This window comes from Vipera berus, assembly GCF_964194415.1.
Source record: "Vipera berus genome assembly, chromosome: 13".
In the NCBI taxonomy this organism is placed as follows: domain Eukaryota; kingdom Metazoa; phylum Chordata; class Lepidosauria; order Squamata; family Viperidae; genus Vipera; species Vipera berus.
In genome coordinates, this window is record NC_138216.1 from 1,662,944 (window position 1) to 1,682,943 (window position 20,000).

General features: G+C 51.3%; 1 protein-coding gene across 1 annotated transcript; it reads left to right on the plus strand.

Moving 5' to 3' along the window:
• Positions 1 to 11,275: 11,275 nt before the first annotated feature.
• Positions 11,276 to 17,892, plus strand: UNCX (UNC homeobox; the record flags this gene model as incomplete). The annotated part of the gene is made up of 3 exons (XM_081337945.1): positions 11,276 to 11,561; positions 13,515 to 13,690; positions 16,825 to 17,892. 3 exons carry the CDS (start codon positions 11,276 to 11,278, stop codon positions 17,890 to 17,892), a joined length of 1,530 nt encoding a protein of 509 aa, XP_081194071.1.
• Positions 17,893 to 20,000: the final 2,108 nt, after the last annotated feature.

Genomic DNA, 20,000 nt, shown 5'->3' on the forward strand with positions numbered 1-20,000 from the left:
ATGCAACAGTTGCACAGACGTTCTGCCTTTCTTCTTGAACCCAATCGAGAAAAATAGGTTTTTTTTCTTTCCATTAATCCAACATTTCTCAGCCTTAGCAACTTTAGAATGTGTGGACTTCAACTCCCAGAATTCCTCAGCACGGGGAGATCAAAATCCAGGTTATCTGGAGATTCCCCAAACTGTTGGCTGGAGAATTCTGGGAGTTGAAGTCTTAAAGTTTCATTAGGACTTTTGCGATTTTCTATAGAGAGTCAGCTTACCTTGCTGCTTATAGAATGACTTGTAAAGAATGGAGACATCCAGTCGTTTCCGAAGATGCTCAGAGGAGATCTTTGGCCGTGTCCAGAGGCTGTGCTTGGCTGAGATGTGATCTGCCGGTTAGTGATCCAGCCTGTTGTATGAAAATAGAAAAAGAGGCTAATTCATTCAGCATAAGGCATCCTGTGAATTCAGCACAAAAGATCAAACTGGGCTTTAAACAACACACGTTGTACTTTGACAATAAAGGTTTATTATTATTTATTATTAAACAGATAAGATGTCTGAGTCCACCTTTTGCTCATCTCCCGCTTTCTAGAGAAAAGATGAAAACGTTTGAATGGCTTTGTTGAACTTCTCCACTGGACAGGATCTTGTAGTCATACACCTCAAATTCCCTTAATTGGTCTTCTGCACTCAGTAGGGGGGCGGGGGAAAATCTGCATTTCGGTCCATTGGTTTTTTGCCATGAAAGAGTTTCTCATTTTAAGGTTTCATTAAAATCAACCTCTTCTTGTCAACCCTAGATTTTAAAGTTAAGGAGGAGAAACAGGCCTTCGATTGGATGGTGTTTCTGATAGTTCTGGACTTACTTATGTACTCAGCGTTTTATGACAATGTCATTCCCGCAATTGGAAGCCACAGTTTTCTGTACTGAATGACCCCTTCCCCCAATGTACTACAGGTGTTTCTTGACTTACAATCATTCATTTAGTGGCTATTTGAAGTAGCAAACCCCACTGGAAAAAAATGGCTTGCAACCAGGTCTTCCCCTTGTCTCAACACTGCTGTTTTAAGATAGACCATCTCTGATTATGGAGGTACCTCCGGGGACCTGCCTTTGCCATCATTTCCACCAGCGACCCTCACACTCCCTTCTGACCATGGGGGCCATCAGGTCTTCTGAAAGGAAACCCTCCGGGTCCCACCCTTGAGTCATCGGGAGAATCCTGGCTTTTAAAAGGACCAAGGAAAAGTCATCAGCCCCTCTCTCATTTTTCCGTGGAAAATGTGTTGTTGAATTCTGGAAATAGTCTTTTTTTTTTAATTTTTAACTGGGATGTTGAGTGGGGAGGGAAGAAAGGGGCACGGCCTGGAGGGCAATCCTCACACCCCACTGTAGGGCCGATTTGGGGCTGAATGAACAAACGCACAATTTTTTTGAGCGTGTGTTTTACAGACCCAGAGCTGTCACTGAGCTGCCTTTTCAGGAGCTCAGAGACTAAACATGCGGCCACACAGTTTGCCCGACATGCCTGTTAAAAAGAGAAACATATAACCTCATGTTCATGGTCGTGGGTATGAATTAGGACTCTTTTTTACCAGAGCTGTAACTTCAAAAAGAGAGAGAGGGAGAGGAAACAAATAATTCTCTCATGTTGGTTTTGAATATTATTATTTAACAGGGGGCAGTAGCCGAAAAACAAGAAGGCAGCGTTGATATCCATTCATTTATTTAACCAATGCAACTTGGACCTATGGATGACTCTACGTGTGTGCGCAGGCCAGGCTGGCTCAGAAGACGAATGTGCAAGAAAGTCTGGTGACTTCATGAATATGCTCTCTGGCACCGAACCTCAGGTTTAAATAAAGGCAACATTTTCCAGTGCCACGTCCCTTTCTAGGCCGATTCACTTAGCAGAATGCCTATCAATTCCTCCATTATGGCTGGTTGCACAGTCAGCCAGGTGTTTAGACTGGATTTGGCACTTTCAGCCATGAATCCTTCCCAAGGACTCCTATTCCTCCTCCTCTTCCTCCCACTCCTCCCTTCTGCAAACCCCCCTCCCTTCTAGGACCCATGATGTTACCTATGAAACTTCTGCAAGAAAACAACCCAGCTCAGAGACCACCAAGGACCCCACAGTCCTCCTCCTCCTCCTCCCCCCCTTCCTTCTAGTACTGATGATGTTACCTAGTTGGGTCATGAAATGTCTGCAAGAGAACAACCAAGCTCAGAGAGCACCAAAGGTGCTTCTTCTTCTTCTTCTTCTTCTTCTTCTTCTTCTTCTTCTTCTTCTCCTTCTCCTTCTCCTTCTCCTTCTCCTTCTCCTCCTCCTCCTCCTCCTCCTCCTCCTCCTTCTGTTGTCTATACTGTGGTCACAGACCAGCATCTTACTCCTTCTTCTCCTTCTCCATTTTTTTTAAAGGACAGATAAACCTAGGTCAGAGCCAAGCTCCAATTTTAGATCAAGGACTTACTTGGTTTCTCTTCCAGGGATTGTTGGCAAGATAGACCAAGTCTATCTTTGGTGCAGGCTGCTCCTGGCAACTTCACAGACAGCTCTGTAGAAATTGGTTGCAGCCATACAGAAGGGGGTGCCACAGCCTTTGTCTGGAATAGATGTCTGTTCTTTCCTTTTTTTTCCTCTTCAGTTCCCAGTCTGGCCCGAAGCCCTTGGATCTCTTAGTGGTCTCCCCTTCAGTAATAACCAGCTTTGAACTAGGCCAGCGTTATCTAAGTGTGTGCGTTCTAAGCCATGGAAAAGTGACAAACGTCTAGAGCAGAGTTTCACCACTGGGCAACTTTCAGCCGCCTGGACTCCCAGAATTTCTTAGCCAGCATGTTGGCTGGGGGATTCAAAGGGGTGAAGTCCACCCCTTTGAAAGTTGCCCTGCTCTAGGTCATGCCAGCCTTCCAGTCTCTGCAGCTTTTACCTGCATGAGCCATTGGCAAGGGATGCTGGGGTTTGTAGTTCAGCACAAGAACCCCCAGGGTCCCCCCCACTGTACAGCTGTCTTAACTTTCTCCTGTTGGTGAACAAGTCCCCATGGAGACTCATGCGCGCCGAGTTAATCCACAGATGGATTGGCCCTGTGTAGGATGAAGCCTTTGCACCTCTTGTAGAAGAAAAGGCCCAGGGACCCACCGCTGTGTGTGTTTGTGTGTTTCTTTCTGGAGCCAAGGATGGTGGAGATGGCGGCCTTCTTCAAGGTTGGGGAGGGGGGCCCTGTTGGCAGGGATCCCTCCACCCATGAATTGGACATTGTGAGAGAACTCCCCCCCCCCAATCTCATCCATGCCGTTCTGGGGAGGTTGCAGGCTGTTCCGGAATGAAGCTATTCCTGTAAGCAAACCATTGGAAGGAGTTGATGGAACTGCTGTTTCTCACCCCTGTTCATTCACACCCCCTCCCCTCTCTTCTCCACAGGCCTGCACGGGGGCTTCCCGGACAGGACAGGCCCCCTCCTGCAAGGATGGAGGGCTGGGAATCTGGGAAGCTCCAGTCACGGGATGCTATGGTGAAGGTTTGAGGGTCCAAGCGCTGTAGGATCTTCCTATCTACTTGCCTGCCTGCATTCAGACACCAAAAGGCTGGTCAACTGTGGCTCTTGGGTGTTTTATTCATTTCCCCCCTACCTGCATAAAATAAATAAGAACGGACAATCTGTTGCTCTTTCGTCTTTTGCAGCTTGCAAGCCCATAAAAAATTAGGCTCTACCTCTATTATTATTGTTGTTGATGATATTGTTCATCAACAATTAAATTCACACATTGGTGGAAAAAAACCCCTAATAATTCAAGTCTTCACCCAAGATCTCAGAACGATTAAGGTAACATCTGAAAACATAGGCCGTTCCTAGCAGGCTATTTCTTTGTGTGTGTGTGTGTGTGTGTGTGTAAAATTAGGACATTCAGGTCAGATAAACCCAAACTTTCCAAATATTGAGGGAGTCCTTTAAATTATTGCTGACAGGATCTAACCACAATCGGTGTGTTGTGTTATTATGATGGTTGGTTGCACAGTCAGCCAGATCTTTAGACTGGATCTGGCATTTTTGTCTGCCTGTGAGCCTTGCCCAAGGGCCCGGGATAGGCGGATGTAGGTGTCTGATTGTGTTAAAGCTATCATCAATGGGTGTGTGACATTGTCCTTATCACGTGTGGGCACTCTAATGTAGATTCACAGTCTAAGGCTGGTAGAAACTTAATAATTCAAGCCGTAACCCAGGGCCTAAGAATGGGTATTATTTTTGTTTTTATTGGAAATTCATTCCTTAAAAGAGGCCCTTTCCATCACAGACCATCCTTCTCCTTCCTCACCACCCTGGGAGGCTCCAGGCCACCCTTGAATTGCCTGCCAGTCCTAGTAACAGTTAATAAGCCACGCTTAGCCATGGTTTAATTGCAGGTCGGAATTGGCTGGGTGCACCCAGCAGAGTAAGCCAAGGGTTGGTGCTTCCACCTTCAAACTCTCTCTATGCTGGGTGGAAGCAAAGTGATCTGCAAGGGCCCAGGCACACTCCCAGGCTGAAAGACCACTTGGTCAGCCTTGGATGTGGGGGCAAGCCCCCTCTTTGAATCCTCCCCCCCCATGATCTCTCAGGAAGTGAAGAGAGATTTTTGAGGTGTTGGGGGGTGTTGGAGGGGGCTGCTGCATCTTTGCCTGGCCTTCGAAACACGTTGGGGATTCCTTCATTTGCAATAACTAATTTCAAAGACTCTCAACCCCCCACCCCCTTTTAAAATAATAAAATAATAATAATCACAGCACTGAAGCCTGCCCATCCCAGGCTCCTTGGGAAGGCTTGGAGCAGTGGCGGCGGATAAAAATGCCAGCTCCAGCCTAAAGATCTCGAGCTGGCTGGCTGACCAACCGGCATCTCAGTTATCATGATCAGTCATTTGTCCAGTGGCTGAAAGTCATGGCAAACTGCAGCCTCCTCCCCCCACCACCACCCAAGGAAGCTCTTCTCTTAAATCTGAGCCGGTGGAATTCACCCCCACAAGATGCAGCCACTTTAAGCTGAATGCAAAATTGTTTTCTTGATTATTATTTTTTGTTTAGCGTCTGCCTGTCTGTCTGTCTGTGTCTGTCTCTCTGTGCCAACATTGGGGGGGGGGAGTGTTTCCATTCTCCCATCCCTCTATGGATTTAAATCTTTTCTTGCCTTTGATCCAGAACGATCTCCAAGGTTGATGGAGACCAGAGGTCCCTTGATCAAAAGACCCCTTGATCCTCGGGGAGGGGGAGGCATGGCTCCTCTGCCCCCCCCTCCCTTCCCGGGCCTGAGACTTGCCCACTGTAATCTCCTCGGGACAGGAATTTTCCTTCTTCTGTTGATCCAAGCAGGGAGCCCATTTTTCCTTCGTCCCCCTCCCAACATCCCTGTGAGGTAGGCTTGATCGAAAGAGAGGACAACTCCACCAGCCTAAGATTAAAAGAATAAGCAGGTATGGAAGTAAAGGGCTGGCCTTCCTCTCTACTCAAAAGTAAACCGCCCCCCCCCCCCGGTTCTTTCTTGATTTTGCAGAGGGGGGCGGGGGGGGGGAGTCCCGCTCGTCCTCGCGCGTCGGCACCGCCAGCAGCGCCGGGAGCCTCGCTGCGGAGGTGAGCGCCGGATCCCTGCCCGGAACCCCCCCACCCCCGCCCGGAGCTCTTTCCGCGCAAAAAAGGCCTTGTCTCAACTCCCCCTCCCGCAAGGCTTTCATTAGAGAAGGACCTGGCGTTTGAAAAGAGATGAGGACAAACAGAGGGGCTGCGCCCACCCCCACACACACAGCGCTCCAGCAACGGGCTGGGTTCTCCCAGGTCCTACAAGAGTTGCCCCCCCCGCAGCCAACCCTCTGCTTATCCAGGACGTGGGGAAATCCCCCCTAAAGGGTCTCCCGCTCGCAGGCTCGGGATGGGGCAGCCGAGACGGAGGGTGGGTGTGTAGGGTGGGGGCAGACCCAGCCCCCCCCCCCCGTCTCTCTTCTCCGCCCGCTTTGACTTTTCTTTGTCCGGCGCCTTGTTTCAGCCCGGGAGGAGAGACCGAGGTTATTGTTTTGGGGAGGGAGGGGTGGGTTTGGGGTGCAGGAGAATTTCAGGGGGAGCCGTCCGGCTTTGCAGGGAAGGAGCCCCAAATCCTGCCAAAGATAAAGCTCTTCGGAATGAATATTATACATATATATATATATATATATATATATATATATATATATATATATATATATATATATATATATATATATATATATATATATATATATATATATATATATATATATATATATATATATATATATATATATATATATATATATATATATATGGATGGAGGGGAGCGCTTGGCGTCCCGAATGCGCGCCTTGTACGTCTTATTATCAAGTTAATTAAAGCTAGCATCTGACAATGTCACTCGGCTATAGAAAAAGAGATTTAAATGCGACGTCTCCCAGGACTGCATGTCAAGGGCCGCTATTCTTTTTTCCTCCCTCCGTCCGCCCCCCCCCACCGCAACCCCCCCCCCCCGTCTCACGGCGCTGCTCCTCCAATCCAGCTTTACTAGAACAACCACGAAAATCGGTTGTCTCGAAAGGCGCTGCTTCTATTGGCATGGAAGCAATTACGAAAAATTTTGATGTTGGAAGAAAGAAAGAAAAGAAAAAAAATCACATTAAAAAAAATTAAGGGAGAAAAGAATAAAACCATTTCGCTCATTTGCGCGCGCCTGGCTTTTTTCCCCCCCTTTCCTTTCCTTTTTCTGTTTGAAGATAGAGTAGCGGTATGAAAAGATATCAAGAAAGAGTGGGATCAAAGGGTGTCCCCCCTCCCTTCTCTCTCTCTCTCTCTCCCCCAGAAAGATTCTTCTCAAGCATTTTAAGAGATTATTATTATCGCCATTGCTGTTTGAACTTCAACAAGGAGCTGGGAAAGAGAAGACAAGAAAAGGAAAAAGATTCATGTGTGGTTTTGTGTGTGTGTGTGAGAGAGAGAGGGGGGGATTGTGTGTATGAGAGTTTGTGTGTGTGTGTGTGAGAGAGAGAGAGAAAGTGGGCAGTGTGTGTATGAGAGTTTGTGTGTGTGTGTGTGTGTGAGAGAGAGAGAGAGGGAGAAAGCGGGGAGTGTGTGTGTATGTATATATGTGTATGTATATGTATATCTATATGTTATTTATATTATCTATATCTATATCTATATAATTGCAAAGTCGCTTTTGAAATGTGTCCATTGAAATGCGCGGAGCTGGTTGCGACGTGGACTTGCTCTCGAGGTCAAGTGACGGACGGATTGTATGCTTCTCCATAATAATATTAATTAAACAATTTGCATGCTAATAAGGTAACAATTATCAGGGCTTCTGTTGAAAGATTCAGGTTATTACAACACGCCAGCCTGGGGCCAAAGGTCAGAGAGTGAGAGGCGAGAGAAATTTCAACTCAAATTAACATTCTGTCAGCTCCAGAAAATGGGATAAATAAAGTCGAATTAATTCATTATAATAAAAGAGAGGCAGAAGCGAGCGGGAGGGAGGGGGAGAGAGGGGAGGGGAAAAATCCATCCCCCCCTTTTATTCGTGGGCCGGATTGATTACCGCTTTGTATTCAAGCCCACGTTCCTTTGCCATTCCTGGCCTGAAATCCGACAGAAAACGAGGGTTTTATTGCTACAGGCGAAAACTTGCTTCAGTGGCTACAGTTTACATTTAGTATTTATAGAGAAAGAAATTAAATTATGTTGAAAAGGGGAACCCTTGGCCTCTCACCCCGGAATTAGTAACCACCTATCTTTTCCTTCCCCTGCCTTGAGGTGGGCGAGGGGCGGGGCTGCGGGAAAGCGCCGGTGCCTAAACTGCTATTTTTTATTTATTTTATTTTTATTTTTATTTAATTTTACTTTATTTTATTTTTTTTAAAACTAAACTTTCATTTAGGGCCAAAAAGGAAGGGGGAAAATCTTCGGCTCCTCGCAGAAAATTCAATCGCACAGGGAAGCCAAAAATAATTCGGATTAGGCTTTTCGTTCCTCTCTTTATTCCGAATTGACATCTGCGGGTCTCACCCTGAACGCGCTATCCACGGGAATTCCTGATTTGGGGGGGGGGGGGGGAAGAGGTCCTGTGAAAATATGTTTCCGGAGAGGCGCCTCGGATCGCCTCTGAAAACTTCGAAGATACCCAACTTTGTACTTTGAAAAGAGACGGGAAGTTTAGAAAATAAAAGAGGAGACAGATGACCCTGTTCTTCAGATTTTGCTCTTCTTGCTATTTTAAAAGAAAACGCCACCTACAAAGCAGAAATATTCTTGTTATTATTAACCTGAAAAAAAGGCCCAGGCAAATTAGGAGTTTGAGATTATATTTGGAGAAGAGACGCGCGCTTTAGGCTAAGTTTGCACTTATTTCTAGCCTCTGGCTTTAGGAAAAGCGCAAGATTTTGGACACGGCCGCTTCCTCGAAAAGAGGAAGGCAGATCCTAAGCTTAGCCGGACAAGGTGCGGCCCATGCGGCGGGCTTCACCTCGAGAAAGACACCCAGAAAACAGGAGGACGAAACAGCTGCGCCCTGGGGTTGGAGAGAGTGGGGGCCCCGCGCGCGCAGTTTATTGGGGAAGGGGAAGCGAGCCCCGTTCCCCCTCTTTGCAGGGGAATTTTTTTTTTTTTATTAATTCCATTTATATCCCGCCCTTCTCCGAAGACTCAGGGCGGCTTACAAGCTTAGCAGTAGCCTTCATTCTATGTATATGCCTGCTTATTAGGGCTTTCACACACACACCAAGCGGCATTATTACAAAGTCAGCTTAATTGCCCCCAACAATCTGGGTCCTCAGATTTTTTGCTGCGAGGAGCCTCGCTTTTATTACTCCGGGGGTGAAGCGGCTCTTTTGCGCCCGGCAGACTGGAGAGTAAGTCGCGCTGACCTCGCAGGGCGCCTGCGGGAGAGGAAGGGACCAGCTGCGGGCTGCGCCTGGCCCAATCCTTTGCCCTGCCCTCTCCAGAACAGCCTTGCAGGGCTGCCGGCCAGACGGCCGTCTCAAAGGGCAGGACCCCTCGGCTTGCAGGGGTGGTCTCTGGAGGTGGTGGTGGGGAGAGAGACCTCATCTGCTGGCATTCCTCTGGCGAGCAACCGGCGTCCCCGGGGTGGGAGCAAGGACGGCCAAACTTTTACGCACGGAGTTACCTGGATCAGCAGCCGGACACCACTCATCCTGATCTGTGCAGGGAGATTTGGGGAGAGGGGGGACCCCGAAGAAGCCGCACGCCCTGGAATCTAGGCCGAAGCTCCCCCCCCCGGCAAAAGCAGCGCCTTCGGAGTCGCTCTGAATGGGCTTTGGGTTCGCTTCCCAGGCCGATCACCAGCGGCACCCGAACCAGAGAGAGACGCGCCCAAGGGACGGGGTCCCCGTAAACTTTCCCCACGACCCCCAAGCCTTGGGCTTGTAAGACAGCGCTTCCACACCAGGAAGGGGCCCGCTGGCAGACTGGTGCCGCCAGTGCGCTGGCTGACTCTACAGACTGACCCGTCTACACTGGCCACCGTCTGGTTTGTCGGAGCGGGGTCAGGTTTCCGAAGGACTGGTTCCCCCCCCCCCAAGGAAGCCCCCCCCCCGGCTCTGCCTTAGCCCCCGTCTCCTCTGACTCCCGCCGCGAACCCCTTCTCCGGCAGGGCCTGGGATCCAAGGCACCTAAAAAGATTTTTCCTTGCGGGATCTTGCTTTCGGCCCGGGGAACGTAGGTCGGCCTGATTTTTGGCCAGATCTTTCTCTGGTTAAAATGTGCGTGTGGGGGGAGGGGGCCGTTTTAGAGGGGGTTTGCGCGGGTTTGAATGCGGAATTGCGCCTTTGGCTCTGCCAAAGATCTTCTGTGTACATCTCTCTAACTATATTCGTGCATCTCTCTCTCTGTTTCTCTCTCTCTCTCTCTCTTTCTCCCCCCCTACCCCCCTCCCTCACACACACAAAGTATGAGGCATGCTCTTTTGCCAAATCGCCCGTTTGTTTTTTAATTAGGCACCCTCTGGCCCATTCATAATTTAGTACGTGTGTGATTTTATTTTCTCCAGGGATGCGTGGGGGAGAAACCTTTAATTATTATTTTGATTGATACGACCCGATGGCGCTGATATATATATATATATATATATATATATATATATATATATATATATATATATATATATATATATATATATATATATAGAGAGAGAGAGAGAGAGAGAGAGAGAGAGAGAGAGAGAGAGAGAGAGAGAGAGAGAGAGAGAGAGAGAGAGAGAGAGAGAGAGAGAGAGAGAGAGAGAGAGAGAGAGAGCTTCTGTTGCTCCAATTCTCCGGCATTATTATTTTTTTTAGCTTTTCCAATTCGCGCTCCTTCCTCTTCCTCCTCCTCGTTCGAGAGACAGAGAGAGAAGGGAGGGGTGGGGGGGAAGAGAGAGAGAGAGAGAGAAGCCTGAGAGGAGATGAAAAGGCTTGTAGTTTTAAATTCATCGTGACAGGCCTGGAAAGAAAGGATGATGAATCTCCTATTATTGGATCAGTCTATTTGCCGCTCAATGTCTCTCTGTAATTGGAGCAACAGCACTTTAAAAGGTTCAGAGGGGAGCGAACGTTTCTGGGGGAGACGAGGAAGAAGACGGCGCGGGGGAGGAGAGAGGAAGGGGGGGCAGGAGGAGGAGGAGGAGAGCGGCCCTCCTTCCGCCACGCAGGGAAATCTATTAGTGATTTTGCGGGGGGGGGGGAAGGCGGAGGCCGCCAGGAACGCGGGATGCTGCGGCGGGTTTGCGAGGTTTCCCTTCTCAGCCTCTGAAGTTCTTCCCGGATCCTCTCTGGGCGCCCCCCACCCCGCACCCCGCACCCCCGCTTTTCTCCTCGACTTGGCCCGGGCTGTCCTCTGCGCCCTCCCCCCCTCCCTCCCTCGGGGGCCGGAGTTCTTATCAAAGAGAGACCCCCCCTCCCCTCCCCTCCCCGGCTTCTCCTTGTCTTGTTGTGACAGTTGTGATATTGTTTATTGAGGGTGGATGTCAGGTATAATTAGCAATCGATATGGAAAACGGTCGCCTCCCCCACCCCCCCCACCCCCCACCCCCGTTCCCCGCCCGCCCGGCTCGCCTCTGACGTCACCCCCGCTGCCTGCTTCTTATTGGTCCCAAATTCCCCGGGCCGGAGCCTAATGATGGGGAGGCCTGCCGGTGCTAAAGTTAAAACGCCCGGGCGGCCCGGCTTGCGCCACCGCCTCGCCGCCGCCACCCCCGCGCTCCTCCGGCGGCGGTGGCGGCAGCAGCTGCCGCGCTGAGCGCCCGCGGGCCCGGCTCCAGCATGGACAGCCGCCTCCTCGAGCACCCCCATGCCCAGTTCGGCGGCATGGTGGGCTTCCCCTACCCCATCGGACCCCCCCACGTCTACGAGCTGGCCGGCCACCAGCTCCAGGCCGCCGCCGCCGCCGCCGCCGCCGCCTCGGTGCCCTTCTCCATCGACGGATTACTCAACGGCTCCTGCGCCGCCGCCGCCGCCGCCGCCGCCGCCGCCTCGGTGGTCAACCCCAACCCGCTGCTCCCCTCCGGCTGCGGCGTCAACGGGGATGCGCAGCCCTTCAAGCTGGCCGGTAAGGGGGCCGCCGAGCCGACGCCCCGCTTTCGCCTCCCGCCCGCCCAAGCCAGCGGCCTAGGGCCAAGCCGGGAACCTCCAAGCGGGGGGGGGGTTGGGTGGGAGCGAGGGTGTGTGTGTGGGGGGACAGGCTCTGCAGCCTGGGGAGGAGGAGGAGGAGGAAATGATCGGGGGGGGGAGTTGACAGCCAGTAGCTGCATTTGAGGAGGGGGCCGGTGGCTATAGTCCACTAAGTGGGGATTTCAGTCCTCGGCTTGTCTGAAGGGAAGCTGGGGAGGGGGCTTCGAGAGCAGCCTTTGTTGGCCAGGCTGTGCAGCCCGGACTTTCTCTCCCCCCCCCACTCCAACGCCCGGCTTCTTCGCTCGCCCTGAGAAACACTGAAAGTTGGGCCCGGGAGGGAAAGGGGTCCTTGGGGAGGGGTCGCGGTCGGGGGGGGGGAAAGAATAAGATCCTACCCAATTGGTCCAGGCAAGAGTGCTCCTGCCAGGGTCCCAGGGAATCTTTCCCGCTGGTAGATCACCTTCTCTGAGTATCTTTGAAGGGGGGGGGCGTCTGTAACGGCAGGAGATGCGTTTAGGGAGCCTTGCTAACACAATAACGACTTCAAAGGTGGGAAGGGGTTTGTCTGGAGGCCCGCGACGCAGGTGGAAAGAACAGAGGCAGGGATTTTGGTTTCCACGCGACCCCTCAACTGAGTGCTGGGATCCTGGGGGTGGGGGGCTCCCCTGTCTAAACAGACCACTGGGGGTGGGGTGGAATAGCGAGCGACCAGGCCTTTAGAGGTAGGTCAGCTTTGTGGAGACCCCGAAAGCCTCTGCGAGAAAAGGTTTTCCAGAGGAAATATTGTATTATTTAAGATTTAATCTTTAATTTGATTCACAGTGTAGGGCTAGTAAAAACTTAACCGTTCAAGTCCTAACCAAGAACCTAAGAACTGTTCAGGTAACATCTGAGTATTAGGCAGTTCCGAGTAAGGTGTTTTTTGATTATTATTATTATTATTATTATTATTATTATTATTATTATTATTATTATTATTATTAATTTTGCACAGTCAGCCAGATGTTCAGGCTGGGTTTGGCATTTTTGTTTACCTATCGAGTCCTTACCAAGGACCTGGGATAGGCAGATCTGGGTGTTTGATGGTGTTACAGATCTGGCATATTTGTCCACTTATAATTATTATTACTATTCTCTGACAAACGTGCTTCACGGTGGAGCTATCTGAAGTTCTAGCCAAAGGCTCAGGAATCTCAAATCTGGAGTCTACTGGCTTCCCCTCTTTCCCCCCCCCCCAACCCTGCGCAGAAAATACTCTTTTCATCCCCCACCAGATCTCCGCGAAGTCCACCGTTAACTTTGATTTAGGCAAAGGCCCTTTCTTGAACTTTACCTGGGGAAAGAAAGGGGGGGGAAGGGCGAGGCGACGAGGCACGTGGCAATTTAAACACGCGTCCACGGCCCTCTCCCCAATAACTGAGCTTTCAAGAGGGTGCCAACTCTAAAGGAGAGAAAATCGCCAGAGCGGAAACCCCCTTTTGGAAGTCGGGCGAGCGGGCAGCGTCTGCCTTTCTACCCCCCCCCCACCCAACCCCATTATTCCAATTATTTTTTGAGTGGGGGGGGGAGATTTCCTCTTCTTTGAATAATCTATTGCAAGCAGCCGCTTTTGTTTCCAAAGAGGGCGTTTTTAGGAACGAGGGATGTGTGTGTGAAGTGTTTATACCTGGGGCAGATGGATTCACATTGGCTTTTAAGAAACCTTCTGGTTCCCCCACCCCTGACCGGATGTTTTGAAAATTATTCCGGCGTGGAAACGCTTCTAAGGAGATTCCTCCGTGGGATAAAAGGGCTGGAGCGGCCTCTCTGTGTGTATGTGTATGTGTGTGTGTGTGGGGGGGGGGTGTCAGCTTCGTTTCCTTTAGCTCCCTTTCTGCTTTCCCTCCCCCAGACTCGGTGGATCCGGACAAGGAAAGTCCGGGGTGCAAGAGACGAAGGACCCGGACGAATTTTACGGGCTGGCAGCTGGAAGAACTGGAGAAAGCCTTCAACGAAAGCCATTACCCCGATGTCTTCATGCGGGAAGCCCTGGCCTTGCGCCTGGACCTGGTGGAGTCGCGAGTGCAGGTAAACCGGGGCGCCGCTTGCCCCTTCCTCGCCGCCCAGGGCTGGGGGAAGCCTCGTCCGCCACGTCACCCGGGCCTAACCGGGCCTTACCGGGCCTTCTCCTCCTCCTCCGTCTCCGCCAGCAGCGCCGCGAGTCCGCCTTTGACTCCGCGCGGTCAGGCCCGCGCCCAGGCGGAGAAGCTGGGCTGGCTCCGAATCCCCTTCTCAAGGCCTCGGGACTGCATCCGTCCCCGTCTCTTCCTTGGGAGAAGGGGGGGGGCAAATTCTGCAATTCTTGGGATTAATTTCCCTCTTATTTCGCCCCCCTCTCCAAAGAAAGAAAGAAAGAAAGAAAGAAAGAAAGAAAGAAAGAAAGAAAGAAAGAAAGAAAGAAAGAAAGAAAGAAAGAAAGAAAGAAAGAAAGAAAGAAAGAAAGAAAGAAAGAAAGAAAGAAAGAAAGAAAGCCGTTATTTTCATCAAACGAAGCGGCTTTAAATCTCTGTAAAAAGTCAGGACAAGATAAACGTAGCGTTTTGCATTTGGGGGACTGGGGGGGACGGGTGGGATTGGGGGCTGTAAGAATGGACTGATAAATCCTGGAACACTTTTACATCCACGCTGTTGTTGGGTTCCCTCCTTCACCCCCCACCCCGTCGCTTCGTTCCATCTCTCGGCCCTTTCTCCTTACCCATCTCCCCCCCCCACACACACACACCGCAAACGCGTCTCCGTCTCCTCTGCGCTGCTTTTAATACTCCACCCCACTCGAGCTTCAAAGGGGCCAATTAATTGGGTTCAAGAACCCAAGGTTTGAATTTGGAAGGCTGGCGGAGGGAGGGGGTGGGTGGGATCTCTCAACTTTGCAAAGCCCCTCCAGGATCTCCCACCCACCCACCCACCCACCCAAAAGCCAGAACCAAAGGCCGCTGGAATTAAATTCCAAGCTTAAAATCAAAAGAATACCTCTATTATCGGCATTTTCGCCCTGCAGTGCATCTCAGGCGCCCCTTTGGAATATGCGTAAAATAACATTTAAAAAGGAAATAAAACATTTCCCCAAGCTCTGCCTTTCCCCCCTCGTAAGGTTCCGATTAATCTAAGCAGGCCTCGTCTAAAAAGTGTATTTACAAAATACTTCTGCCTTCTCCGCCTGCCTCCTTTTGACCTCTTCTATACGGAAATCCTTTTATCCAATCTGTTCAAGGGTTTCGGCTGAAGTCAAGATCCTTCTTGCCCTCCCCTCTAATACGATAATTAGTAATTCTGGCTGGCAAGGGCTGGAGGAAGCGAACACCCAGGCAGTTAATAAAAAACAAAGCAAAACAGGGATTGCCAGCAGCTCCCAGCCCAGCGGATTTTACCCTGGGAACGACTAAAAATCAGAATCGGAAATAAAATTGGCTATCCAAGAGACCCTCCCCGCTCGCCCCTTTTCTTTAAAACAAACCTGGAAAACAATTTAAAAATAAAACACCCAACAAGGGTCATAATTCTCCCGGCGTTTAAATCGCCTGTTTGGTTCGGAAAACTGATTATTTAAATGAACGATTGTTAGATTGTTGTTTTTTCCCCCCAACATGATTATTTAATTTTTTTTAAAGTTTCCTCTGCTGAGGTTTGCAATGGGAATGAACGATGGAAAGACAGGTTAGGAAGTTGTTCTTATTGTTGTTACATTTCAGAAAAAAATAATATGTGATTTTAAAAACCACAACCAAGCACTGAAATCTTTCAAAGGAGACTATTCGGTTGAAGAGCGAATGTCAAATCATAGAAGCTCAAACTCGCCTCTCTTCTGAGATCCCTTTCTCTCTCCAATTTCTTCTCAGAGATGGCTGGTCTCCCCCCTCCCCGTCCCCCTCCCCTCCTCGCCCCCCAGGCTTAAAAATCGTGTCGCCTCCGCCTTTTCTCTCCCATCTCCTTAGGTTTAAAATTAGGATTAAAATAGTGGAAGAGAATGTCTAAATATGGCCAGTTCCTCCGGGGGGACATTGGCTTTTGGTTGTTCGGGGAGCGGGGTGTCAAGCCTTGATCTCCGACGGGGGTCAGAGTTTGTATTTCGCCAATTTCCCTCCCTTCCCCCCCCCCAACAAACCCTAGCCAGGAGGCGACAGCAGCGGCGGCCTTGGTGCTGCTAGGAAAGCGCCGGTGGGCTGTTTCCCTGCCGTCGCCTGCCGAAAAACGCAGCCAGGTTTGTTTCCACCGAGGAGACCTATTTTCTCCCAAGGTTTTCCTCCTCCAAGCCTTCCTCAATTAGTTAGGAGCCCTCAAACTCTCGGTCCTTTGTGGCGACCTTCCCCCCCCCCATCCCCGCTATCCGCTCCGCAGAGGAGAACGTGGTCGCGGGTGGATTTTTATTAGTACAAAGTTTTCCACTCTGCTGTCTTCTCCTTCCACAATTCCACAATTTCTGCCTCCCCCGTTGGTGGAAGCGATCTTTCTTAAAAAAAAACAAAACCCCACAAATATATAACACCCCCCCCCCGCCTCCCCCAGCTGTTGTAGAAACAGAGAATGCCTAGGATCGCTCACGGTCCAAATGTATAGGAGAATCTATAGCATGATCAGGCCCGAATCCTCCTTTTGGAGAAGGCAAAGGATGCTAACGAAAGATGAGGCCTGGGCTGTTTGCCAAGCAGCCGGGGGAGGGGGGGAGGTGCGTGGAGAAGCAGAAAAGCGCCCCCCCCCAATTTCCCTTTCCGCGTGGACGGGGAAGAAAGAACCAGGCAAGGGGGCAGGAAAAGTCTCTGATGTTTTGCTCCGATCTCCAGACTTTCTTTTGTTTGCGCGGGGGGGGGGGGGAGCCTTCCAACGCCCTGCACTTTTCAACTCCTGGCCTTCCCTCCTCAGCTTTCCGCGAACTTTTCTGGCCTGTGGGGTAGAAGCCCCCGGTCTCTAACAAAAAAAGCCAAGCCCACCCCCCACCCCGCTTCCTTCCAAAATATCAGTGGTAAGGCTGCGCGCAGACCGCCACCTTTACCAAGGACTAATTCCGTGTCTTTTTTTATTTGCTCGCCTGCTTCCCCACAACCGCCAAGCCCCAGATGCGGAGGGCGCGACCTGGGTTTCTCTCCCCCCCCCCGGGCTCCAGGTGTGTGTGGGGCGGGGGTCGTGGGAGCCCGGCTGTTAACGGCTTCTCCTACTCCGGTGTGCAGGTCTGGTTCCAAAACCGTCGGGCCAAGTGGCGGAAGAAAGAGAACACGAAAAAGGGTCCCGGCCGGCCAGCCCACAACTCGCACCCCACCACCTGCAGCGGGGAGCCCATGGATCCCGAGGAGATCGCGCGCAAGGAGCTGGAGAAGATGGAGAAGAAGAAGCGCAAGCACGAGAAGAAGCTGCTGAAAGGCCAGGCGCGCGGCCTCCACTCGCCCAGCGGCCTCTCGGTCAACAGCAGCACGCAGAGCTCCGACAGCGACGGCGGGGGGGGAGGCGGCGGCGGCGGCGGCGGCGGCCTCTCCCCGGACCCGCCCGACGGCTGCAAGACGCCCTCGAGCAGCGGCCACCACCACGCGCCCTTGACCGGCGGTTGCGACCCGGCCGCCGCCGCCGCCGCCTCGGCTTTCTACCCGGGTCGCTGCGCCGCCAAGGACCAGCCGGGGGGCCCGTCAGGATCGGAGTGCGCGCCCCCCCCTGCGCTGCCCGGCGGCTACCCCAAGCTCAGCCCCTTCAGCGTGGAGAGCCTCTTGTCGGACTCCCCGCCGCGGCGGAAAGCGGCGCTGGACTTCTCGCCGGCCCTGGCCCCCTGCGCCCCCGCGGCGCGCACCCTGATCGGCAAGGGCCACTTTCTGCTCTACCCCATCACGCAGCCGCTGGGCTTCATCGTGCCCCAGGCCGCCCTGAAGAGCAACCCGGCCCAGGAGGCGCCCCAGCGAGGCTCCCCGCTCCCTGCCGCCAACCCCAGCCCGGACCCCGCGCCCCCCAAGAGCAGCAGCACGGCCGCCATCTCCACGCCGGGCGGCGGCGGCGGCGCCTCCCTGCTCAGGAAGGGTCTGGCCTCGCCGCTGGCCGCCCCCTGCTCCTCGGCCGCCTCCCCCGCGCCCTACGGCGGCGGCGGCGGCGACTCGGCTTCCCAGGGAGACGGGAGCAGCGGCCCGGCGGCGCCCCCCAAGTCGCCCCCGAAGGAGGCCGCCCACGCCAAAGGCAATCCGGATTGCCGCACGACGGAGAGAGACTGTGCCGCGGAGACCAACAGTTTAGACTGTGAGGAGGTGGATATGGACTAGAAGAAGGGGCGGCGGGGCGGGGGGGGGGACAGATCAGCATCTTTATCTGCTAGATTCCTTGCGGGTTGGGAGGGGGGGGGGGTAAATGGATCAGTCGAAACTTCTCACATTCCCAAAGTTTTTCCTCTAGATTCTGCCCATCCCTCGTTCACCAACTCTATTTTTCCATTATTCTTCTCGCCTCTCTTCCCCCCCCACCACCCAAAAAAACTTTCCCAGGTTCTAATTTTGCGCTCTTGAAATCAGGTGACCATTTTTTTTAAAGGGAGGGGGGAGATTTTCCAAATTTCATTTTATTCTCTTTGGTTTCCTTTCCAAAAGAAGCTCCGAGTGGCCGGGACTTCGGGGTTTTGTATTGTTGGTTTCCCCCCCCCCCCGAAGCTGGACTTGACCTGAATGCAAACTCTTTCAAAACAAAAAAAATCCCCTCAACCAACCAGACACAACAGCGACTCCTCAAACCTTGTAAATTGCAAAAAAAAAATGTTTAAAGATATTTATATATGTAAAAAAAGAGAAAAAAAATAACAACACTTTTTTTTGATAAATAAAACTCTGTTTAAAAATCAGACCTGGCATTTTCTTCGTCTTGGCTTAAAATAAACATAACCAAACAAAAACCCCTTTTAAAAAATGACAGTAACCTCCGGGTTAAAACGGAGAGGAAGAAGGGTAATTTCGGACTGGATTTGAAAGCTCGTAGCTTTTTAAAAAAAAAAAAGGAGCGAAGGGTTTGTTTAAACAAATAAATAAATAAATCTTTTTTTAACCACCCTTTACGCTTGTTCCGAGCTATGCCCTCCGTGGGTTCATTGCTTAACAAATGTATTTCGCGACGCCCCCCCCCCCTTCCGTTTTTTTTTGCCAGCCTCGCCGTCACTCCCCCTAACCTCCTTTCTCACCCCCCCTCCTCCTCCCCTCCCTCCCCCCCCCCCCACACGAGGTTAGCAGCTTCAGGCTGTAAGGACTCGGCCAGCTCCTGGTGCGTTTTGATATGAAAGTAATTATTTTCCCGTTGGCGGCTGCGGGGATTCGCTTTTCTCGCCCAAAGGGTTATTATACATTACCGATTTCTAGTGATATGAAATCACATAAACTTCCTACAATAATAGAATTAGCATGAAAGGCTGGGGTGTCAAATTGAAATTGGAAAATAATAGCCTTGGCAGCTGGGGGAGGCGGGCGCGCATATTGGAGCGGAGATGGGAAGACGTGGGCCGGAATTTTCATGAGGGGCTGGCTTGGGCCCCCCTCCCGGGCCGAGCTCCCCTCTTTTCTTCCCTCTCCCTCCCCCTTTGTCAGTCCTCTTGTAGCTGGCTATATTAAGATAGATGTCCAATGATATGTTTCATTGTTCTGTCGCTTATATTGATGTCGTGGCGTTATCAGCCTATTGATCATATGTCGCGCGTAATAGGACAGGCGCCGCAAATGTTCGCCCCCTTTTCTCTCTCTCTCTCTCTCTCTCTCTCTCTCCATACAAAAGGCGAACGCATTTGTTCTAATAGGGTTGGGGGTCCTTGGGGAACCTTTGGGGGTGGGAAGACAGCTGCACCAAAGATATATTAGCAAACTTGGCTGGGTCTAAAAATAATAATAACAATAATAAGAGTAAGAGAGAGAGAGAGAGAGAGAGAAACCTGCCACCGCAGCCTTCAACCCAACAATCCTTTTAAAATCTATCTATCTCGCCCGCCCCACCCGTCTCTTGAAATTTGCAGGGCGCTTAAAACCCAACCAATTCCCCTGAAATTGTCTTGCCAATTATTAAAACCATTAATTCTGGTGAGTCTGTGCGCAGTGGAATTATGTTTACAGCCTCGTTAAATATCTCTGATCCCTCCTGGTCATCAGGCCTTTATTTGCAAATAAATTGAAAATAATCAGAAGGACGGGAGCGGATTTTTCTTTCTCTCTCTCTCTCTCTCTCTCTCTCTCTCTCTCTCTCTCTCTCTCTCTCTCTCTCTCTCTCTCTCTCCTCTCTCTCTCTCTCTCTCTCTCTCTCTCTCTCTCTCTCTCTCTCTCTCTCTCTCTCTCTCTCTTCATCCCCCCCCACCCGCGCCCGTTTTTCTCTCCTCTCTGTCGAAGCAAATGAATTTCTAAGCCTG